The following is a 25473-nucleotide window of genomic DNA, read 5'->3' as shown; positions in this document are numbered from 1 at the left end:
GTAGTTTCATTCCCCTTCACCATGCTAAAAATCCCTGTGTCATCTTATCGTGGAGTTTCTCTGTCTGGGCGTTGCGCATTTGATTTGGGTGTGATTAAGCGAACTTTGCACCTCGCGAATACCACAAACCCCATTGAAAAGGGATCACGGTGCAGAGTACGAAGTTTGTTGCACGCTGTGCTTACATTTGCATTACCAATAAGCGAAATTGTAAATTTAAATACCCCAAATCTCTCAAAAGGAGTTCAGATTCTGGTTTAACCTCAAGGTGTGCGGCTTTACCTTTACCTATGTTAATATCAACTCCCCAAGGTTACGACCAATTGACTTTCAGCGAATTAGATTTAAGGTCCCGGAATTTCTTTAATGGTATTAAACCTCTTGGTTATACTAGATAAATTCGAAAAGTGCTAGCATATAAATAGTGTGAAGCCTTTCAATTTCTAACTTTTGTGTTCATTTTCCCCAAAAAAGGAAATACAATCAGCGATTATTTTACGCCATCGTAGGAGAGACAATTTATACAATGTGTATGTACATGTAATCTTCATGATGAAGAGGACTTGGTTTGAAGCGCACAGTGCTTCTCCAACTGTAACTTAAGCCTGGACGTATGCAAAGCTTTTTTAATCAACCCAATAAAATTAAACCAATTTGGGTTTCTTTGCTCTTAAGGTTTTTTATTGAAAGATGTTATTTGAACACCCTTACTTGTATGCTGATGTAAGTTTATTTGTTGTTTTTTATTTCTTGTATATTGGATGTACAGCTGGTTGTTGTTGCCGTTTGTGGTGGTTTTTATTTCACAATAAACTGTTTTAAGCTTAATCCTTCCAGTAGTTATTGTATATCCTTCGTTCGTGTCTGTTATATTTTCACATTGCACTTCAAACAATTGCGTGAATAACAACGATATGCAGAATTTGCAACTTGAATAACGTGTAAATTAAAACATGCTTTGATAAATATGTCGGTTAGTCATTGGTACAATATTTCTGTTTACAAATATGCACTGTGATAATGACGTTGCTGCCTTTGTTACTACCTATCGCATTTCGGATAGAGAATCAGAGATGGATTCAAAAAATTCTAGTAACAGGCGTTGTGCCCCAGCACAGTTTAGAAGCCATTGGACACCGAAGTCCAAAGTTGAATATATAAATTCATATATTTCTTTTTAGTATTTTGCAACAACAAGTTCTCGTTTAACAATGTAAATATATGTATATAATGTTAATAAAGTTGTTTTGGGGGCTTTTCGGGTTTATTGTAATGTGTTTGTTTATTCTCGTCATTTGTTTCACTTATACTTATCAATCATAAATATAAAGTTTAATAATAATAATAATGGTAAAACATCGATTTTCATAGTGGATCTTTTTATAAAACATTAAAAAATTCAAAAACGTTGTGCGACTTCAATGATTCAGGCCTTAAACACTTAGGTGTTGTTGATGGTGATTGCTGTTGTTTTCACCATTAAATGTTTTTAGCCTAGCGATTTACGACATATCTTTTTGGATTCATTGAAATCTTGCATAATCATAATAATAGAATAGAAATTGAATAACTTCAACAATAATAGGTTCATGTGCTTAAAACTAAAGATAAAATTGCTTCTCCATCGAACATATGCATTCCTTCCTTCTGCACTCATCATTTAGTTGTTCTCTAAAATAATGTTATTTTATAATAAACTTGCAAAAAATGTCACGTACTACATATATATAACATGTTTTGAAAGTGTAATCGTTCATCTCTTTTTTTTTTTGGTTATTTTTTGTAATGCTTGCTTTGCTTAGCTCTCGAAACTAAGGTAAAAATAAACAAATCTGCCAAATATTTCCAGCAATCTGCTCCGTAGTTTTTTTTTATTTAGTTGCGTGTAGCCAAGGTCCACCCAAACGCCTTAGTAGGCGTGGTTGGCCACGAACAGGGATCCGGATCCGGCACCAGCGCTTCCGGCAACGTACTTGCCCTGAGCGGCATCACCGTTGGCCTGGGGGAGGGTAAAACAAAGGGAGGAAAATTGATTAATTTCGTTCTGCAAAATATCGTGGAAAATACGAAGCCTAATGGGAAATGGAAAATGGGAAATGTCTACTCCTAATTATTACTTAGTTGTAACTTGGCGAGCCGCAGCAGAAAAGTTTTTCGGCCAGCTTGAAAAGTTTTCACACTGATTTTTGCTGCGCTCGAAAAACTTTTGCCACTTTTTCCACCTGCGGCAAATTTATAGAAACTTTCCACGCATCCAAGCGCACCAAAACATGCTGCGTAGTGCGGAATGTTCTGGAAAATTTAATTTAGCAAGTTCTTTGGATGAAAATTATGATTCGATTATATATAAGTAACAGCCAGTAACGCAGACCATATTTTGCGTTGTTTTCAGCTCAACTGTCAGGTACAGATACTCAGAATTATTATTCTAATTAACAGTAGAAAGTTTGCAAAATGCTTTCAAGAATTAAGTTAAACAAGGCTTTTAAAATGTATTTAAATTTAATTAAAACTAAAAAGTAAGTAGAAATAGTTGTAATTTAAATAGAAAATAAAACTAAGCTAAAGTAAGCAAAAACATAGACACGGCATATAAAGAATTATATAATTTATTTCTCTTCGTCAGTATAAAATAAAGGTTTCAGTGTCAAAAATATTTGCTTTAAGATCTAGTCAGTTTATGCGGTAAAAGGTATACGAAAGGCTAAAAGGAATATATTTGCAGTTCCATTGCTGTAGGAATGTAAATGCCTCCCGTCTCAGTCCAGCTGTGGGCCTCGATCTGTAACTCTTGCGGATTATCTGCACTCGGGTTGGAAGGCTATAGCTTCGCTCGATTCTGACTCGGGATTAGTGCGTGGCGTTAAGGACTTAGTACTTGTGCTGGGCGACAAAGAGGTTGGCATTGCCGGCAAACGACGGAATTGAGCCGGGCACGTAAATACCCTGGCAGGCCTGGGAATTGGCCTGTGGAAGCGGGAGGAGAGCGGGATTTTGGTTGGGATTAATCAGAGTTTGGGCTTTTGGGATTAGGTTTAGAGCAAGCGAAGCGTGAGTGACATGAGCACGATGTTAAAGGCGTTTGCGATAAGTCGGTTTTAGTTCAATGCGGCTATATGTTAGCTCTTAAGTTACCCCAAAAAAGCTCGTTCTTCGCCATCAAAAGGCAGCAATTCTTCTCTCTGTTCAGTACTTGTGATCATCCACATGCAAGGTATCTTTACCAGCGAACCCCTTGACCGATCCAGGTGTATAGTTACCACAAGCCGCCTCGCTGTTAGCCTAGCCATGATGGTATTATTGATGATGAAATTAATGGAAAATGTACAAAAGCGTTATGGGGAGTTGTAGATTAGGAAATGTTAGGAAAAGGCGTTTTTAAATAGATTAGGTTTGGATAATGATAGCAATCGTTTGAATAGGAGGAACATTATGGAATAGTAATTGAAAATGGGATCAATGGTTGGGATTATAATAATATTTCTTAACCCTTGCAATACTCTCATCCGAAGCAAATACCTGACACTTGCAATACATTCACCACTTAAATTGCTATCTACAACCAGTCTTACATAGATACAACTATCCGAGGACTCACCTTGGCGCGCTTGAGCAGCTCGTTCTGGCCGGCGGCGATGTTCTCCTTCTTTCCGGCCCAGGCACGCAGGACGGAGGCCTGGAGGGCACGACCGTACGAGAAGGTGAGGGCCCATGGGCGGATCAGGGGAACCTGGTTGATGGCGCTCAGGTTGACGGTGGCCTCCTCCTCGGACTGACCTCCAGACAGGAAGGTCACGCCTGTAGACAAGCAATCGATTAGATAGGATTCAATGAAAAACCAAGTGCGATTTGAAGAACTCAAGGTGCCAGTATTCCAATCCAGAGCGTACAGAGACACCTGCTCTTCAACGCAGTTGGCTTTGATGACTCACCGGTGACGGCGGCGGGAACGGTGCGGCGCAGAGCCTGCACGGTGGCCAGGGCGATCTCCTCGGGGGTGTTCTTCTTGGCCGACTGACCGGCGGTGACCATGTTGGGCTTCAGCAGAGTACCCTCCAGGTAGACGTGGTGGTCGCTCAGGGCCTTGTAGACGGCGGCCAGGACGGTCTCGGTGACCTTCTGGGCGCGGTCCAGATCGTGATCGCCATCGGGCAGAACCTCGGGCTCCACAATTGGGACGATGCGCTGCGACTGGCAGATGGAGGCGTAGCGGGCCAGAACGTTGGCGTTCTCCAGGATCGACTGGTAGGATGGGGTGTTCTTGCCGATCTTCAGGACGCAACGCCACTTGGCGAAATCGCAACCGTCCTTCTTGTACTGGGCGCAACGGGCGGCCAGGTCATCCAGACCCTGGGTGGTGACCTCATCCTCGGAGCCGAACAGTGGGACCACACCCTTGTCGACCTTGATGCCCAGAATGATGCCCTTCTTCTTCAGGATATCGGCGAAGGGGGTGCCATCGTCGGCCTTCTGGTAGAGGGTCTCGTGGAACAGGATCACTCCGGAGATGTTCTCGGCCAGCTTGGGGTCAGTGCTGAACAACAGCTGACGGTAGGCACGGCGGTTGTCCTCGGTGTTCTCCACGCCGATGTCCTGCAGACGCTTGCCCATGGTTGGGCCGGACTCGTCGGCGGCGAGGATTCCCTTGCCGGGGGCCACGATCCGCTGGGCGATGTCGCGCAGCTCATCCTGCAGCTCCTTGCTGGGGTAGTTGAAGTAGGTGGTCATTTTTGAGATTCGAGTGTAGTTCTGCAGCACGCAAATCCATTTACATTTCAGGCGGTGCGGTGTGGTTGGTGTTGTTTTGTTTGATGAAAAAGAGAAGCGGACATTGGACGTTAGAAATTTAGCTATCGTATTCCGAAGCGGTGTGGAGGATAGGAAACCATTGTGTAAGCACAGAATTTTGAAATCGTTTGTGGTAAAAAATAAAAACTTAAAATTTTGACAGTTTCTTTTTGGAAGTATATAACCCGCACACTCTGACAACCCAAATGCAATTACTCAAAGTTACATATGATTTCACAGAAATAATTTTTAGATAACAAAGGCTACTGAGCTAGCTATCAATCAATTACTATGGATTACAATTCCTAACTGACCTAATTTTTATTTCAGTAAAATAAAACAAAAGGTCAAGTCTTTCAAAGTGATATTCCGAATTAACCGATTAGAGACATTGAGTCATATGCGGTGTTATATCATCTGCTGTTCAGTGTCAGGTCAATGTCACTGCTATTTTCCCAATTCATGAATATTTTTCCATTGAAGATAATAAATGCCTTGCATGGCAGTGTTTTCCACAGCTGATTTCATGGCGAAGAGCGTGTAATCGAACGAGATTAACGGCGCATGCCCCGAAAACGTGCTTTTCTCTATATCTACAGCTCTTCTCTCTCACTTTTTCTTTTAGGATTGTCCCACACTCTCAACATTCACACACAAAATGTTGCCTTTACATAGAGCTTTTTTAGAGGTTCCCACAAGCATCAATGAAAATTTAGAAAAATTCTCTTGCAATAAGTATCACTGCACTGTTTCGTGTTGCTAGCTTTGGACTATTTTATATTGCCTGCTATTTGTTAATAACTATTTGCAGAAACCGAACAACTGATTTAACCTTAGAGCACAAGGGAATAAACGAACCAACCTCGACGATGAATTTTCAGTAACTGAGCAAAGTCACGGAAGCCTCGGCAATAATTCCCTCTGATGTAATCAAAGTCATGGAGTCTCCCCTCTCGCTCTAACTGCCTGCCTCTGTCTCGCTTCCACCCGCATAATGCGTGACGTGGAAACTTTCACTTTTATCGCCGCTGCTGCTGCTCTGCCGCTGCAGGCAGCGACGGCAACGCAGGGCGCATGTATTTTCGCCTGACATTGAACAAGGTCAAGCAACAAGCCTTAGCAACAATGTTGCCAGCGAAATTTGTTGCTTACGAAATGCGAATAGAAATTGTTGAAAACCGAAAGTCGTGTGGCGCGTGTGAAGTGCGACAGAGATAGAGCTAGCTATAGCCAGTGCGAAAGAGACCGAAAAGTATCCAGCAATATGTAGATACAGATGCGAAATCCTCTGCGATGACTAAAAACTCAGTTTATACTATTTGTTTGACATTGACAGTGAGCCAAGGACTGGAATGGCATTAATGTCAGGCTATAGATTAGACCTCCGCAACTTATCGCGAAATATTGTTTACCGCATCGCCTACATTCCCACGCCATATATTTAACACTTTGTACACACGTGAATATCTTGTGGTTCCTAAACTGAACAGATATACTTTATAATAACCTGACATATTTATTTATCGCTATTACTTTACTTAAAATCTTAAATGTTTTGCATATTAATTTTCATTACTAATACCGTACAGTATTTACTCTTAAAATTTGACCTTTTTAACTTGACACTTTTCTGCGAATAATATGATAAAACCTATAGATATACGTGCTATATCTTTAAAATACAAATTATATTTTGTATATATCGATATCTGTATATCGAAATACTCTGCACAGAACGACACTAAGTATGTACACCTTTATCTATAGAATGAGTTATCTATAGATGCCTCGGATTCACTCAGGAGACAACACCCACCTACACTTGCCGGCAATCAATCGAAGACTGAAATGTTTCGGAAACTAGGCGAAATATATACGATGACAAAATAGAAGGAGGAACGAAGAGCAGCCAACGCATGACAACAAAAAACAATCAAAATAAATTTACGCTCCTATCAAGAGACGGTATATAAAAATAAACCGACACATGTCCGTCTATATGTATGTATTCGTGAGCTGGTACAAAAACAAGCTGATAAAAAACGACTAACAAAAAGTTCCATGGAATATGGTAGAAGTTGCTCCGGAAAGATGAACAAACAAGTTATACTTGTGCTCGCATTTTGTATTTCACTGATAGCAGTGAAAATTTTGAATCGAAAACGACAAAAAACGAGCCCCCAGTGGCGTTGGTGTTTTGGTTCCAAAGGTTTCGCATTATCATAACGAGATTTTAGGTCCGGCCTCCACAACCGCAGTGGGTCAAAGGAACATCCACCAGGGGAGATAATACTACTACATATGTAATAACCACGAACCGACGTCAACTGATTAGCTTTGAACACGGCTGGTTATTATTATGCATATTATAAAAAATAACTCTGGAAATAGGCAACTTTGAGCACGTACCCCCATACTTTTGTCTATCTACTTGCCCTTCTTATGTGACCCCAATAACTTTGCTTTGGGGATTGTTTACTACATAAACCTATGTATCTTATCTAGTCTTATTTCATCGATTAGCGTATACTTTCCTACAAAAAGACATAGGTATACATATATTTCTAAAATATTCGTTTTAAAAATGTCTATAATAAATTCTTCTAGGAAGCTACTTATAATATTGATAAAAGATATACAAATTCCTTAAAAATTTTATGGATAACAATAAGTTGTTGTTAATGTTCTAAGTTCTTCTTGAAAATCCTAATCAGGTTGACCTTCAAAAGAAGTCCTTGCTACTCCAAAACTTGTTTTCTGTATGTCCCGAAACAACCCCTAAACTTGTGCCCCTCTTTTCTCATTTGCACACCCTAAATGTTTGTATAACTTTTCTCTTTCATTCACTGAAAGCTAAATTAAAAGGTAGGTACAAAATGCAATAGAGGAAAAACATATAGAGTCCAACATGAGAAGACGTCAACAAACCTATGAATTTACGATGACGTTGACTAATTGAAGTCTAAACGAGAGAGCGATAGGAAAATGTATGTATTTCCCGATGTATAGTACATGCATTTAGCATTTATAAAGAAAACTATTTATAAGAAAAACCGCAGCGACGACTACAAATTGCAGTTGAAACGCTGCCAATAAGCAAATGAACTCGAAAGGAAGAGCGCGTGAAAAGTGGGAATGAAAAGTAAGAGAGCCGGTTGAGCCGGTAGAGAAAACTACTACCACTACTACTACCATTACCACTACCACTACAACTTTCATGAACCGAAAGTCACCCGATAAGGTTTCTTATCGCCTGCAGTTCTCGTACCCCCTCCCCCCCACTCCTTCAACCGCAGTGCATAGGTCAACAACACTCGGCAGCCACAAGGTTCTAGAACTTGTCATAAAAGTTCCGAGCACGCGGAAACGGTGAGATTAGAGAGTAATTAAACTACATTCGAATACGCACTCACTAACTCGCCTGCAGCTGCGGTGCTGCTCTGTGGATTTGGATTACGAAACAGCCAGAGAAATGGGAACGATTACGCGACTTTTCAACTGCACTGCCACCGCCAGTGGGGTAAATATATTTGAATTTTTTGTGGGTGCTCAGGGGTTCTGATTCTGTGTTTCACTGCGTATCACGCCCACTCACCGAACTGGAAACTGAATCTGGGATGTGGTGATTAGCTGCTGGCTACTGGCTGGGTCCGCTGCTGCTGCTGCACTGGAGGAGAGCGGTTAACGCTTTTATTTTCGGCCCGAGTCGCTGCTGCTGCCGCTGTTGATGTCGCTGCCGCTGTTGAAGTCGCTGCTGATGTCGCTGCCTCTGCTGCCGCTGACTGCGGCGTCAACGTGAAATTCCAAAGCGAAATAAGCGAGACATGCCGAGCGAGACCCCAAAAGGTTGTTTGGAGGTCGTCGCCGGCGGTGTTGGGCAACCGACTGAGCCAAGCGCTAAAAATGCCCAGATCCCCAAACGGACGGCATCCAAAATAAAGCTCATGCCAAGAGCTTTTAGTGGGGGAAGCAACCTACACGATAATTGTTCGTTATAAGTTGGAGCTTTTCGGACAGCTTTGAGCTGCTTTAGCTTTCGATTGGGCGGTAAAAATTTAAATCAAAAATCAAACAGTTTTCTTTTAAGCGTATCTGTAAAGGAAAGTTAAACAAATATCTTAAGATCTCAAGAACTGTTCAGTATGGATTTGAGTAAAATGGTAATGATATGTAATAGTAATGTTTACTGTCTATGTAATAATAATAATATATAATAGTAATATGTAATAATAGTGATATACTCATTCGATTGTAAAGCACTTTCAATAAGTGAGCTAAATGTCTGGCTAAGCTTTCTTATCCAATCTTTAAAAAACCATCAAAAAAGGAAGTGTTATCTGTACACATATTTGTATCTTATAACCTATCAACCACATTTCCTATTCTACTTAAGCAGTTGCCAGTTGAAAGAGGGGGATAGAATAATTAATCTGGTGTATTTTAACCTTAATTACGAGCGACCTGCTTTCCTCGGGGCGGTCAATGAATTTTTCGTGACCATCAGCATCAGCATCAGGCGCTCCAGAAGCTCCAGAAGCAGCGCAACAAAAACGAGGGGTGCCAGGAGCAGCAGCTAGGATAAGCGACTTTCACGCCATGCCTGACCTCCTGCAATGTTAAAGGACTCAACCCCCTCTGGCACTGCGAACAGCTGATTGAGAGTGCACACTTTGAGAAAATATCCCCCTATTTTGCCACACTATCTGCTTGAGTGAAAGAGAAATCTGTGCTCTTTGAAGTGGCCTAATGTGACTTTGGCACAGTTTTTTGAATGAAAAATATGACTGGAGAGCAGGATATAACATTTAAAGGATTTCAGATAGTTCATAGAATATCTATGCTTAGTTTTCTTTAGTTAAAGTGATATAATAGCGAAATAGTAATGCAATAATATGCTTACCTAATGAAGGAACCTTAGCCAAAGTGCTCTTCATTGTCCGCGCTCTCTGCGCCTCGTGGCTTCGTCCTTCGTCCTTTTTCGGTCTTCGTGCCTGCCTCACTCGCTTCCCAGTTTCGTTTGGGGATTCTGGTTCAGTTTTCAGTTCGAATTCGTGCGTCGGCCGGTCGAGTTGTGTGCCAAACGCTCGGCACCTGTCGCCCAACACGTGTTGCGTTCCACTTGCGCTGCGCGTCGTCTCCTTCGCTTCTCACCCGCGTACACCGCGGCGTATACGTTACGTACTGTGGTGCAGCCAAAGCGAAATAATATCTGATTATTCTAGTTATGTGAACCGAAAGTGGAGTGCATGGGAGTCTGAAATTCAAGCACAAGCAGTGTTTTAACTCTAATTAAATTATAGAGCAAGTACGGAAAATAGCAGTGAGTTCGTGGCTCAGAAGAATGATAAATAGTTTTCCCCGTTTTGGTAAGAAACTCAGTTCTATAAGGGTATTAAAAGTAATGCATAGATCGGATTATTAGGTGTTTGTAACTACAGAAAGCATTTTACTTTCTTAAACCCATATTCATGGTAAAATTGTAATTTCTTCTAAATTTAAATTCTATGTATAATATTAGGGTTTAAAGACCTTATTGTATTGAGTATTTTACCACATATTTATTTGGCTGCTTACTTATCTACCATTTTCTTTAGGGATCGCTTGGAGGAGAACTTATCCTTTTAAATTCCATGTTACTTTTTCTAAGAATTTCCAAAAAGCGAAAGAATGTGTGCAACAAAGAATGCAAAATAGTTTTTCCTTGCCTTGCTGATGCTGAGTATACAGCATACATACCAATATGGGTTTCGTATGCAGATTTCTGCCAGCCAGAGTCATAATATTGAGCAATTGATGAGAGCGCGTTTAGCTTGGGTTTGTGGCACTTGGCTCATTAATATGCGGAAGGCGACACAAAACACACCCCGCGCCACCTCCCACACACATACACACACACACACACACTTGGGGAAAATCCTCCCCTTCCCTAAACTTGTGTCTGTGTTTTGTCTCGTCCTCATCTGCATTTGCCCAAAATGAGAATGAGAATGAAAATGAGAATGAGTATCCTATAACCGACTGAGCAGCATCCTGCGTGCTGATGATAATGTTGATTCCTGCCTTCCGCAACAATTTGCTTTGAACCTAATCCGCCCCTTTTTCGGCCACGCCCTGCAGCAATAGCTTTTCCCAAACTGGAAACTCAAACCAGTCTCCGGCTCACATTTCACTAGCTTTTGTTGTGGCATTTATAAATGCTTGTTACCTTTTCCTCGTCTCATTTTTAGTCTTGGTCGGGACAAAGTGTTTATGGTCTCTGGCAGTTTGAATTTTGTGGCTTGGATCAGGAATCCCTCTTGAAAGGATACAAATGCGTTTTCCTATTATTTGTCAGTCTGCAATCTGCAAAGCTATTTGGAGATTGAGTTCAATTAAATAGAGAACGCCATTCAATGGAGCAGTATCCGATTTGAAACGAAAATTCAGGCATTGCAAACTAATTACTTTTTACTCGATGTGTAAAGTGTTTCGATTGGAAAATTGTGGATAAAATCTCAAGCATGAAAATTCCCAAAAATGTATGTTTCCATTAAAGAATTCATGTATTGGCTGAAATTTGTTAGTTTTGAAAAACATATCTAATTAATCGGATGACAAAGGAATATGTCTGCATATTTTGTACTGTAGCCCGCAAGTATTAAACCAAAATACCTTCTTAATTTTATGCTCTACTGCCCATTATTTGGACATCTGCTGGGCAACTCGGTCCCTCATTACTTGTGGCATGCCGCAACATATGTCGTTTTATTTTGGGTCAACCAATTTTTTGAGGGATTCATTTGATTCTTACGCCTGCAATTGGCCTCCACTCGAGCCTAAATTATGCATACAAAAAAGGGGAAATAAAAACAATAAAGGGGAGACCTGTAGGCGAAGGTCGAGGCAAATCAAACAAATGGCAAGAACCATGAAAATGTTGTAAAATAATTTCAATTCATTCTAAGGCCATTTCGCATGCCTCTGGGCTCGTTGTCATTCCACTGGTATTTGTGCGGTTTGCTGCTGCCGCTTTTCCGGTCCTCGAAAAAATCCCATTCAATTTCTGTGTTCAGTTTCGCTTGTTTGCGAACAAACAAGAATGAGCTTCCATCGTTGAACATAGACTCACAATACACCGACACATGTGTAGGACATCCTTGTTAAAGTTTGATTTGAGCCCTTTGTATTTCTAATATTATTTCATTTCGCCATATGCGTCCCGCCTCTTTTAATTTATGAATCTATCTAAATTTAGAGGCATTGTAAGAAGTTACCATTTCTGAAAGTTTAATAATGGCATTTCATATTATTGGTATCAACTTAGGTAGAGATATCGTATACCATTTTAACATCTACTTAGAATTACCATAACAAGCTGGCTCATATTGCGCACGTGCGTTAACAGAAATTCTATGCTCAACGTTCTGAACAATAATCTTCTAGGAATTAATTTGGGTTCGCTCCCCACCCACTTAGGGAATTTGTCTGGTCATGCGATCAGCTGCTATTACCAAGACTTTTAATGATACGTTTTATTATCCTTGTAAAATTGAATAAGCATAAACCAGAAGAAATTCCAGTATGGCCTCCAGCAACTGCGGCATTGTGGGTGGGAAACCTTATCACAGTGGGTGGTGGCATTCTTGCCGAGCTTACAAATCCCAAAACCTCCTCGAAGCTACCGACATTTTCGCCACGGGGTGATGGTGGGTGCTACTCGCATTGACTGTTTGCTACAATTCGCCAGTGAATGGAATTTAGAGCTGAATGAAAGGAAGTCGGGGGGTTTGATTATAAATAACGTAAAGTAAGCGCACATGAATGCATTTTGATTGTCTGCTGTAGTTTACGGCACGTTTCCTTTATTTTTTGCCGCTCCTGCTGCTGCTTCTGGTGCTGCTTGTGGAGTTGTGAGGCAAAATGGAAATGAAAGACGACAAACTCAAACTCGCTCGGCGGTATCTGTGGGCGTGGGGGCGTGGCGACTTCCTTAAATGGTGCACTAATGTAGAAAAGAAAAGCATTTTTATATTTATTTGCTTGCCACTTTGCATGGAAATTCCAACTGCAACGAGGACATCGCATTTCCTTACTGCAATTTTCCAACGCGCGCACTCCGGTTTCTTCATAGCCAACCCCCCACCAACTGTTTTCCTTATTTTTCCCATACTTCCTACTCGTCTCGCTTTCCTTTCTTCATCCCAACGTTCGTTATTTTTTTGAGGCCATGCAAAATAATGTTTCATGTTGCAATAAATGTACGATTCAGTCCGCGCACCCTTGTCATTTCCCAGGAACCCCCATCGTTCGTTCCGGCATATCCCTACACCCATGCCGGGCACTCGGCAAAAAATGCATATACTCGCATGGAATAAAGGCAGGGCACATTCATTGCTCATACGCAGCGTTGCACGCAGTTATCCTTGCGCTCATTTTGTCGTGTGTCTGCATTTGTATGCCGCTCACTTTTGAGCAGAACACGATTTATTAAGCCACCAGTCATATTTAATATTCCTCAATAGGCCTTAAATTACATACTACTCGCACACTACTTTCATACTTCAGTTTTAAATTCGATTTATCGATTCTGAAGTATTTGATTTCTTACAGATATAGTTTACACTTAGTGCTGTTTGTTTTAGCAAATATGATCTAGCGCCAAGTTTTCATTACCCTGGGTGAAATATTAAATTAACTTGTGCGTAATCACAGGATTACATTCAGTTTTGCTTCAGCTCTTCAGTTGGCTTTTCCCCTTGCTGTGAACGAGACCTCTTCAATTTAATTAAATATCCCATGTTGTGGCTCTTAATTTCGGTTTACATGCCGGTTGTTTTAAGGCATCAATGTTTAATGAAGCGCCAAACGTTTTCGATTTCACAGACCCGTCTTTTGTTTGTCGTCCTTCGTCGTCCTTTGCTTCCTGTTAACCCAACTGGGTCTAATTTGGCTTCCTTCTCTCTGTTGTTGTATTAATAATTCGTGCGTTGCGTTTCGGTCACGTTTTGCATGTCGCAAAATATTCGTGGCGCGTTGCCCTTGTCAATGTTGTCATTTCCTGCTCATCGTCGACTCTGTTGATTTTTGCATAATTTCTGTTTGGCCAGATAGCTTTAACAGCACAACTTCGCCGCAATGGAAATGTGCTGAAGGAGAAAACCGAATCTCCAAGAAACCGTATCCATAATCAGCACCAGAAATGGAAGGAAAGACAGAGCAGATAAGGTATCGTCCTAGTTTTCTGTAGCGGAATGTTTTCATTTTGTTCGGAGGCATCAGAGCATGAAAATCAACATTCTGGTTGCCAATGGTCCCTCGCTCTGAATCCAACTGCTATTTCTGTGTGACCTGCAGAGTGCAGCACCAACAGTTGGCACATGAAAATGAAAATATGTGGGGACAAATAAAAATGGAAAAATGCAGAAAAGAAGCGAGTGTTAACATAATCACAAGAGGAATAAAAATGTTGGTTTGTTCGGCAAACTAAGAGGATTTGGAATGCTTACTTTGCGGAAAACAATTTCGGTTAGCTGTATTATTAAAGTCCAGTGAACTTGCTCTGCTTTTATTAAAGTTGCGTTTACTGATTGCTTTAATGCTCCTCTTGCATTTGTCAATGCAATGACTTTACGATGCAGCAAAAATTGCGTCCAATAAAATAGTTTTAAATACGAACAGCTTAAGTACCTCTTGCCATAGCATTTCCATTTCCATTTCCATTTGCTCAGCTTACCATTTCATTTTGGCCATTACGTTGCTCGACTTGGTGGCCAAGTTGTGTGTTGAAAACTATTAAAGTAGTTTAGCTTAGTTCCCCTGTTTCGGGGCAAAACTTTAATTTCACTTTCTGGGACAAAGAATATATAAATATTTACCCACTTGGCCCGTTTCGCCATGGCATACGGGGCTTCAATTTCTTGGGGAAATATTTAGAACTTCGCTCTCTCGATTTTCCCCTGGCTTCGGCTTCGGCTTCTTCGCTTAGTTCTCTGCCACCTGCCAGGCTGAAGCCAAAGTTTATGTCGTATGCGAATGAAAAAAACTACCAAAATAAAATCGTATGGATAAAGCATTTCCCTCGCAGAACTTTTCTGCCGAACATCGGGGCAAACTATTTAAATTTTCTATGATTTCTTTTTTGGGGTTCGGTGATACGCTGGCTTAAAAAAAAAAAGAAATGGAGAGGAAACTTTCCTATAAATAATTTTGCATTTTTATTGTGCATTTTATGCATTTTGTGCGCGATTTCGATTTGAAGTTGGGCTCTGAAATAAATATGAAAAGTTTTATTTATGTTTGCGGGGTGGCAAAGCAGCAAAACCAGCAAAAAAGGGGGCCTGGCTTTGGAGCTCAGTTTGTGCTCGGGGCCAGGAGCTGTGGATATTCGGTAGCACAGCCGTGGGCGTTATATTTATGACATTTGTTTGCCAACAACTTTCAATAGCTCAATCACGCCACCCGCACATGCAATAGGCTAAGCAAATGCCCCGGCTTTCAAACACCAGGCATGGGTACACAGGACTCTTTCTAAAAGCAAACAAGCAGCTTTCAGATTTAGGATTTCTTGATGTTTGAAAAGAATATTTTAATGGAGTTATTTAGGCTTGAGGGAAGTGTGACTTTGTTGTGCACGTTCATGGGTTATAAAGAAGTGCGTCTAAGCTAATTTAAAAATATATTCTATTGCAATCTATATCCTTTACTTCAATCTATATCACTATAATTTTCAGCTAGAAGGCCGAACACCATCAATGTGAGTGCTGCGGAGTGCGCGCTCTTCCACTAGAGCTCCGTGCCGCTCGGGGGCAATGAAATCGCGGAAGCTGCCAAAGGGCTTCGTGCTTTGTGGCCTCAACTGTTTGACCTTTGTCTACTTCCCGCTCGTCCTGCCCATCCTGCGATGCTCGGCCGGAGCGGCGTCGTCGGCCAGCGGCGGTGGCTCAAAGAACGCCGACGACTTCGACTACCGGATGCAGCGGGTGCGGAATGTCCTGAAGGAAGTGCCCCTCATCGACGGACACAACGATCTGCCGTGGAATATCCGCAAGTTTCTGAAGAACCAGCTGAAGGACTTCCACTTTGGCGGCGATCTGCGGGAACTGGCTCCCTGGTCGTCGAGTGCCTGGAGTCACACCGATCTGCGTCGCCTGAAGGAGGGCATGGTCTCCGCTCAGTTCTGGTCCGCCTACGCCCCCTGCTCATCCCAGCACCTGGATGCAGTGCAGCTGACGCTGGAGCAGATCGACCTCATACGTCGACTGGTTCAGCTCTATCCGCATCACATGGCGCTGGTCACGACTGCCACTGGCATCGAACAGACGCACCGCACTGGCAAGATAGCCAGTCTGATTGGCGTGGAGGGCGGACATGCCATCGGCACCAGTCTGAGTGTCCTGCGCATGTTCTACCAGCTGGGCGCCAGATACTTGACTCTCACACACACCTGCAATACACCTTGGTAGGTTTAGCCCTATTAGCTTTATTAGTTTGATTATCACATATAAATACTCTTTCATGTCTTAGGGCGGACTGCTGCAAAGTTGACGAACCCGGAAAGTACCCGCACATAGGCGGTCTCTCGCAGTTCGGCAAGGTGAGATGTTCCCCCGCCAGACAATCTGCTCTGTAACCCTAATCAATTTCAATTCCAATCGAGCAGCTGGTGGTCAAGGAGATGAACCGACTGGGCATGATTGTGGATCTGTCCCACGTCTCGGTGCCCACGATGCTGGACGCGCTGGCCGCCTCGAGGGCTCCGTTGATATTCTCGCACTCCTCGGCGCACGCCATCTGCAATAGTTCCCGCAATGTTCCCGATCATGTCCTGCAACGCATTGTGAGTCCATTATGGCGACATTAATCTGGGGGCACATTAATCTATATATACCCTCTACCCCTTTTCGATTCCGATTCCGATTCCACATCCACATCCAATGCAGGCAATAAACGGCGGTCTGGTTATGGTGGCCTTTTATCCGCATTTCGTCAGCTGCTCGGGACAGGCGACATTGCACGATGTTGTGGGTAGGTGGTCCTTGGCCCAGTGGCTCTTTCGCTGGGCGCTTGGTGTTTGGTGGTGCACTATTAATCTTTAAACTTGTGCTTTTTGTGCTTTTTGGGTCCACCCCTCAGCGCATATCAACCACATAAGGGAGGTGGCCGGCATCGATCATGTTGGCATTGGAGCTGGCTACGACGGAGTCAACTTGTAAGTAGGGGAGCTTTTCGCCCGCACTGCGGCTTCAATTACATTTCATTTCATTTGCCAAATTATGGTTGCTCTATCGTTCTATTTCTCGACTTTCTTCGCTCTCTCTCTCTCTGCTTTCTATGCTTTCTATGCTTTCTCTGCTTTCCACTTAAGAGTGCCCAAAGGACTGGAGGATGTGTCCAAATATCCGCATCTTTTTGCTGCCCTGCTCGAGTCTGATAAATGGTCGGAGGAGGATATTGCCAAGTTGGCTGGCAGGAATCTAATACGTGTATTCAAGGAAGTCGAAGCGGTGAGTCCACAGCAAAAAACGCACCGAAATTGCACACTTTTCTCTGGCATTTTTCTATTGTTCATCGGGCTGTCCCCCAAAGGATGCTTAGATACTCTGACAAAGGGTGTTGGAAACTTTCAAATTGAAGGGGTGAGCAATTAGAGTTGCAAAGAAAATCCTGTCTGTTCTTTAGTTCTATAGTCATTCAATAAGCTGAGTTTAAGCTCTTAAAAATATATATATTTACCAAGAGATATTGTATAGACATATTCTTAAAAGAAACTAAGGCGTCAGGCTCTGTATAAAATTAATCTTTTGTAGCATATGTTTTGTGAAACTAAAAGTATATTAGGATATACCAGAGCTAACCAGACTTTGGCTCTAAGTACGTTGCCATAGTATTAAAAGTTGTGTCCAAAGCGATATTATTTTTCTCTATATTTTTTCTACGTATTAGGCGCGTACCTGACCGACTTAAAGTCGAAGCCAGTCTCAGAACTAAACACACATTTCGCAGCAAACAAACAAAGAAGCTGGGAAAAGGACATTGGTATGGCATCCTCGGCCTCTGCTTTTCTCTTTCTCTCCCTCGGCTGTTATTGCAGTTGGAAAATTCCTTTCGCAAGGATAAAAGGAATAATGTGGCTTTGCAATGGAATTTGCACATACTTGAAGAGGTGGAGGAGGAGGAGGAGGAGGATGGAGAGGTTAATGGGGAACTGGGAGGATAACTGGGAGGAGAGCTGGCAGGACATTGGCTTGACGTCGAAAAGACGCAAGTTGTGAAATAATTTTAAAAGGATTTTCAAATGCTTATTCCGATATTTATACACGAGCCTGACCATCGCAACCGAAGCAACAGCTTCACTCTGCAGTTTGTTTGCAGGATGCGGTCAGCTTGTTTGCCGTCTGCTCTCCGGCTGGATGCAGCTTATGGTCCTGCGAACGGGAATGGGATTGGGATTGGGATTTGGCTTGGCTCCGGAATTTCTTTCACTGCTCCACGATGACTATGTCTATGTCTGGGCGGGCACTCCAAGCTCAAGCAGCATTCAATTTAGATCAATACGGGATGGGCCAGAGCCCCTCTCCAGGAAGTTACTCCTCGGCATTGAACGGCACTCGAGCGGAGGCTAGTACCAGTTCAAAGACTTGGAAGTGGGTTTGTTTTTCAGTCCAGTGGTTGGAGTACATAGTTGGATAGTTGGGTGCTTGGACAGTTCGACGCTTGAATGGATAGATAGATGTAGGACTAAACGATATAGACAACACTGCAGCTTGTGTGCTTACTGCTTTTGAATTGCGAAATGGTAAAAATGCACTTCAAATTAACTGATAGGCTGAGTGCAATGGCAATTAAATGGTGGTATAACTTAACATGCGTGATATTTTCTCATCAAATGGGTAAACCCATCCCAGATTGAGTATTAAATATAGCAGTTTATGTGAATTTTCCCCTCTGCTCCCTAAATCAAAATCCTTTAATAATAGCCCATTTTAGCTTGGCCAAGTTGCTCCTTTTGCTGAGATAAATTTAAGTTTTGATATGAAAAATAAATCATATGCAGCGTGAACCGTGACCAAGCTGCGAGATTTCATTGCTTTTGCTGATTACGAAAACCTCCGCCACGTTTCACCCATTCTAAGCCCCATTTTGACCAAGTTGAGAAAGAGATGCCGCGGCATTTTTTAATTTAGCTCTTGTCTCTCGCTGACTGAGAGGCGACCCGGCAAACTTTAATCATATTCTCGCGGCGTCTCCGCAGTCTCTACATTGTAATTAGTTTTAGTTCAGGGCGGCTGTATAATACGTAGAAATACTTAATGTCCGTTATTACAAGGCCTTGCGAGGGGCTCTTACCCCATCAGCCCTCAGAGGGAAAATGGTAATGGAAATGGTAGCAGCATAAAAATAAGGCTACAAAAGTATTGCCTACTTTGCAGCGCGACTGATTAAAATCGCTGAGTTTTTATTGCGCTTTGCACTCAGCAAGCAACCATATAGCACAATACACTCGTTTCTTTTTTTATTTTTACTGCTGTTTATTACATGGCCATAATGCTCATTAAGAATTGTATTTTAATACGTTTCTGTTTGCTTCTGTATTTTTTCGCCCTTTTTTCCCATCCGTTTGCGGTAAAAAGTAATTAAAAATGTTACCCAACGCCTTTTATCTTGGGCCAAAAAGCCCAGAGCATTGCAAATTAAGCCGGGCCATATATACTTATCGCAATGACATTTGCCTTTGTTTTGCATCAGCCAGTCTTGGGCCAAGACTCCAGTTCATTGAACCGAACTCGAAATCCCCCAATTCAATTCTGGGAGCGGTGAAATAAAATACATTACAGCCTACTTATGAACGTCGCCAAAAGCTGGGCTCGTAATGCAATTAAATAATAACGAAAAGCGGGTCAAATGTTCAATTATTAGAAGCTTAATGCTGTTTTGCGTTGTGTGTACCCATGGGACTAGGTCGGTCATGGCTGTGATAATTAAGCAAGTCATAGAAATTAGGCAAAAGGCCATTTTAATGATTGCCATCTGGCACCAACTCGTACAAGCACAAGCCAGCACATATATAATACCCTTTTAGGCTGGACACGCACTCGGTCAAAATTCAGAACAGGGTGTTCTTGAAATCGAATTCGAAATGATTTCTCGGGATTTACGAATGACTGAAAGATTATAAAAAGTTTATCAAATTTATTATATAGGAGAATGTATATATTTTTTCTTTCCTATTAGTTTGTTTCCTATTTTATGTAATAGGATTTTAGATAGACAACCATTCGGTATAGATTGGTATCAATATTACATGATTTTGTATGTCCCAGTATGTTAATGGCCCCATAAATTTTAAAACGCTTCAAAACTAAGTGCATATCTCAAGTCGCATAAAACTAGCAATGCTCCGATCAGATTTATCAGAAGTAACCGGTTCTGGGAACACAGGCCCAAGGACATTGGGGACGACAAGGATGGCCGCAAATTTGTGGGTGGCGGGGGTGGCCAGTGGATCTGTTCGGAGAGCCATTGCCATAGCCATAGCCATAGCCCATGAACATGATAATTTTCTCGACGCCAGTTTTTATCTACACAAAAGCAGCCTCGTCGGGGGCAAAGAAAAGCCAAGGATTTCAGGCCCTTCACTGGGCCCACTCCGCACTCCCCACTCCCCACTCCCCTTTCTCCACTCGCCACTTGTGTTTGTGTTTGTGTAAATGTATCTTTTATTTTAGCCTTTTATATCTAATGCGAGAGCGAGGAACAGAATTTGGCACGACACATCGCCCAAGTGGCGGCAACGGAGGCTTGGCCTCTCAGATGGGCAAATGGCAGCAATTTGTGCGAGACAAATTCATTTAAATATCTTTCACAGGCCTTGTGTGCACTGGAAACAAAGTGATTTGTAATGGGGGTCAATATCGTCTTGGTATAAATAAGTGGTGCAAAATTTGATTTACTGCTTTTACTAGTATGTATCTATACTGAGAATAAATTATTATTTTATTTAGATATTATTATTTTATATTATTTTTTTATTATATTTTATTATTATTTTATTTAGATATTATTTTATATTATTTTATTTAGTTACGGTATGCCAAAGCTTTGTTTTCAGTCTTCCATGATAGATTCCCATATGAAACTGGTCTCTTTAGTTCTAATGATAAAAATCTCTCACTTTAACCTAAATCAAAATTATTATTATGTAATCTGCAAAAATCTAAGATGCTAGTTTTGTGCCTGTGAAACTGTTTAAGTGTTTGCGCTGACCTTCTGGGAATTGATTTGAATCTTAACGTTGGGAAATGCGTTGTGTCGCGGTGGTGTGGGTATGGGTATGGGTATTCATTTTCCGCTTTGAGCTCATGACTCAAACTGTAACAGTGAACTGGGCTTTTCATTTTCACTGAATGGACAGGGGCTGGTGGTAGTGGTAGTGGAAATCCAGCTCAAAGGCCGGAAAAGTCTAGCCAAAAGGCAAATGGCTCAAAGTTCCCATAGTTGTTGTGCTCCACTGTTTTGTGTGAGTGGGTCATGCACACAAAGTGCAATGACTGAGCCAAAGCTGACGTTTTATTGTTGTTTGTGTGGCAGGGCGCACATAAAGCCTCATAAAAAAGTCGTAAATTCGATTGTTGTGTGGCAAACAAAACCCAGGAAATGGGACCAGCCGACCTAGGCCTCACCATCACCCCTTCAAAAGGTGTTTGGTGTTGAAAACAAAACATTTTCTCTCATTTTATTTCGTTTTTTCCGCCCTCTCTCTCCCTCTCTCTCTCTCCTGCGTTTTTTGCTTTTGTGGCATTAAATGTGCTTCAACTTTTGCCAGGACTAAGAGCTGCCTGTTTGGCATTCAGATTTTGGCCTCTCTTTAAGGACTCAGTGCGCTTGTGTGTGTGTGCGTGTGTGTGTGGAGTGCGTAACTGTGTATGTGAGTTAGACATGCGGAAGAGGTTCCTATGAACATTCAACTGTGCATTCGTGTTGGATGACATCCTTTTTTTCAAGCACTTAAGCAGAATGATAAGCAGGAAGCTTGGAAAATTCCACATCGTTTCTAGTGTTTCCAAATATCCATTCCAGTTTCAATCTCAATCAGTCCCACAATAAGTTTCTGTAAGCCCATTTGCTAATTTTCGCAAGAATGTTTACCCTAACACTAACATGCAATTCCAATTTTGTTGGCAAAGCGCGGCGCTAGAACTTGCGACCGAAGAATATTAATGCCATATGAAGGAGGAGTGCGCGAGAAGTTCCAAGAAATCATTTCTGCATTTGAAAATTCAAACAAAACTTTGGCAATTACGCTAAATAAGTTTTGTAAGTTGTGCCAACTCGGCAATGGAGCATTGCAATCAATTTTCATCAATCAAGTGCAGCTGTCGCCACTCCCACAGCGACACTCACTGCGACACCTACACCCACACCCACACCCACAGCCACAGCCACACACGCATGCATAAATAATTGCCCTAATGGTACATTAATCCAATCAAATGCGCTTCATTTATTTGCAGGTGCGCGATCAGATGGAACTTTTGCGAGTGGCACCCATTGATCAGTCAATTCCAGCCGAAGACATTATGGGCCGATCCTATTGTCGTTATCAAGGACCAAGAACGTGATAATTTCTCCATTTGTAAACTTCACCCATATGCATACCCATAAGCGTTTCATTCATCGCAAAACTGTGGCGAAAATGGCTTAAAAAAATTATGTCAAGCGTACGTGTCGTAAAGTGAAACTTGTTTTAGGTTAATTGACAAAGTTTTCCTCCTCTCAGCTACTGATGCTGTTGTTTTTGCTATTGTTGCTCTGTGCGTCTGTGTGTGTGTGCGTATGTGTGTGGCATGATGCTGCACAAACACACGCATGCACACACACACACACTTTGGGAAAAAACGTCGACATTTTGCAATCGCTCAGAGTCGAGCAGCTGGCCAACCGCTGTTGCTGCACTGAAAAAAGAATCAATCAATTTCTATGAAACCTATTTGTTTGCTTTATAGATTTTCCAACTTAAAATTATTAGCTTGATTTGACATTAATTTATGACGAAATCTTCTAAAGTTTATTACATTGTTATATTTCAAGATTTAAGAATTGTAAGCTTTGATTTCGTTCTCAGTGCACAGAACTTTTTGCGCAGCTGGCATCGGCCATAAACAAATACAAAGTGGCAAGAGGAGACCGCCAACCACCACCCACAATCGCCCCCAAAGACCACCCAACCCTTGCCCCTTCCTGCCCCCATTCCCGAACTAGCCAACATTGTGTAAATATCATTGCCATGTTTGTTTTTATCTCTAGCTCTAGCTCTAAGTCAGACAAAAAAAGAAGGAAAACCTAAAAAATGAGGATGGGCAGGGGAAAAAAACCAGAGCACAGAAACGCTAAAAAAGTAAAGCCTATAATAGCGAAAGTAAAGCACATTTAGTCTAAAATTATTAAGCCGACAACAACGCGGAAAGTGGATTAAAAGAAAAGCCGAGGCTAATCACAAAAGTCAAGCTCAATGTTAGTACAGAAGGAAAATCTAATTTTTCATCGTGTATTTTTTCTATGAAAAAGTTATTAAAGTTTACAAGGATATAGCTAATAGTTAATGAATTAAATACTGAATTTATAAATGCGACTTTTGGCGAGCTTATTTGGATCTGATATCGAATAAAGTTCGTTAATCTGAATTCATTAGCCCGCACTCGCAGCAAACGATCTAATTATAAAACATTATGCGTTTAAAGAGTTTTTAATTTCGTTATGATCCTAAATGAAATTCCCATTTAATTAGTTAATTAACATTAAACATTTAATTAGCCAAGGTTTACTGCAAAACGAGGACAACCAAAAAAAAGGAATGTAATTCAATGCACGTATTGAATGTAACCACATTTTATGCATCATTTGTAAGGCTTAAATGCCAATCTTTTAATCAATATTCAAGTAAGGCGATGAATTCGCCAACGAATAGCAGCGAAACGATAAACATATTGTATAATTAATAGATCCATACAAAATTCAACCCGCCAAAATTGCAAATAAGTTCACAAGCAAACCAATTAAGCGAGAAATAATATTAAATAACTATTGTATAGAAAGCAAATGGGAAAACTACAAGCGCGTTTGTTCAAGAACTATTTAACTCATATACCCACACTTACTCACCTGTATTACACACTACTGTATAGATTTGTACGCTTAAATATTTTGTTTTCATTCAATCATCAAATATATTTTTCGACGGGGTCAACAGATTTTTGCACTCCCCAGCTCACTTTATCAATTCAATTTACCAGTTTAGTTTAAAGAAATAAAAAGCGTTGAAAAATAGATCAAATCGAAGCAAAGAAAACAAAAAGGCGGAGAATAACACATGTGATCAAAACTAAAATTAAATTACAGATCTATATTATTACTACTTATATATAACTATAATAATTTAATGTTTAACAGCAAGTAAAACTGGGAAAGAGATTACAAACGAATTCAACCATTTTTACTGCTGATGGTAAAGATGAATGAAAACACTTTATTGATTACAAATAGCCTATGATAAAGTGGGAAACTCAACTGTAACCGTATAGGAAAATATTGGAAAAATGCTGATCATGTGAACAGTGTTTGGTCACCCTGTACATATTTGTATGAATAATGATCAAATAGTAATATAATTGTATGGAAGTATGTCAAGTTGTGAATTTGAAAATAACCAAAAACGAACAAATAATAAATTAATTAATTCATATGTGTAAATTGGATGATGTCGTAAGTGGCCAGCAGGCCGAAACAAAATACCGAAACAAAACATAAATAAATTCATAAAAATTATAAAACTAACTGAAATTGATCAACAATTATTTTGTTCTTACTTCGGAACGGTTCAGCAAGGGAAGCTCGGCTTCCACTCAAGGAAATCAGTGAATGTGAGTGAAACGCCTCAACAACCATCAACACTTCCAGCCCCACTTCACATTGCTTTTCCTTTATTCTTATTGCGATGATAGCACTCGAAATACACATCCTGCCAGCACTCGGGTTTCCCATCCTTGCCCCGCCCATTTATCTGTCGTGGGTTCTGTCAGGGGTTGGCTTGTCAATTCGAACGTAAAAATAAAAGGATTTGCAGTTTCAGTTTGTTTATATCAGCGCATTTTATACGCCCTAAGCCGGGGTAGATAAAACTCCCGTGCTCTCCAATGTAATTTATTTCCGCTTTGGTGGCCAAAACAGTTCAAACAGTGAGAAATCATGGAATTTATCTCGTTTTTTTCGGGGCGAAGGTCAAGCAGCTGGAATCCGCTTGCCGCCCGCAAAACCACATAAATGAATGCTCGTAAAACTTGCAAATATTTCACATTTCTATTTTTTTTTATTTTATTTCTGGTTGGGGTGGAGAGCGGAGGGTGTGGCGCTGCGAGCGTTAAAAACTATGCATCAAACGGAACGAAATGTGTGTTTTACATAAAATTTCAATTAAATGAAATAAAGTTTCGGTTTTTCGGGATTCGTCCTTGGCACTAAAAGGACCCGATTGCCGTTGGCTGGCAACGCACGTCTCGTTTAAATCATCTCGCTGGCAGCTGGAATGAAACCCGCAGAGGCAACAACTTTTGTTAAACATTTGTTACCAGCAGCCATGCTGCCATACCACTGCCACACCACTGGCAGCCCCAACAGCCATCACTTACCAGTGGAAACTAATAAAAGTAATAA

General features: G+C 41.3%; 2 protein-coding genes across 4 annotated transcripts; one reads left to right on the top strand and one right to left on the bottom strand.

Annotated features, from left to right (window-relative positions):
• Positions 1-1149: 1149 nt before the first annotated feature.
• Positions 1150-8639, bottom strand: LOC122618747 (fructose-bisphosphate aldolase). Of its 3 annotated transcripts, XR_006326061.1 has the most exons (5): positions 8384-8639; positions 3933-4749; positions 3599-3798; positions 3136-3282; positions 2594-2967 (listed from the first exon to the last, which is right to left on the bottom strand). XR_006326061.1 is itself a non-coding variant. In XM_043795269.1 (4 exons), the coding sequence occupies exons 2-4, from the start codon at positions 4726-4728 to the stop codon at positions 1910-1912; spliced, it is 1086 nt and encodes a 361-aa protein (XP_043651204.1). In that variant the 5' UTR covers positions 4729-4749; positions 8384-8630; the 3' UTR covers positions 1150-1909. The 3 variants fall into 3 exon arrangements, 2 of the variants coding, with proteins under 2 accessions (XP_043651204.1, XP_043651203.1); XM_043795269.1 differs by lacking the exons at positions 2594-2967; positions 3136-3282 and adding an exon at positions 1150-1999 and having other exon boundaries at positions 8384-8630; XM_043795268.1 differs by lacking the exon at positions 3136-3282 and having other exon boundaries at positions 8384-8635.
• A 1328-nt stretch (positions 8640-9967) lies between these two features.
• On the top strand, positions 9968-24385 carry LOC122620862 (dipeptidase 1). Its single transcript, XM_043798532.1, has 8 exons — positions 9968-10154; positions 15498-16225; positions 16291-16360; positions 16427-16603; positions 16707-16791; positions 16900-16975; positions 17132-17270; positions 22278-24385. Exons 2-8 carry the CDS (start codon positions 15576-15578, stop codon positions 22383-22385), a joined length of 1305 nt encoding a protein of 434 aa, XP_043654467.1. The 5' UTR covers positions 9968-10154; positions 15498-15575; the 3' UTR covers positions 22386-24385.
• Positions 24386-25473: the final 1088 nt, after the last annotated feature.

Source organism: Drosophila teissieri, chromosome 3R (genome assembly GCF_016746235.2).
Source record: "Drosophila teissieri strain GT53w chromosome 3R, Prin_Dtei_1.1, whole genome shotgun sequence".
In the NCBI taxonomy this organism is placed as follows: Eukaryota; Metazoa; Arthropoda; class Insecta; order Diptera; family Drosophilidae; genus Drosophila; species Drosophila teissieri.
The sequence above is the reverse complement of the archived record's forward strand: the minus strand, read 5'-3'. Positions and strand labels throughout refer to the sequence as shown.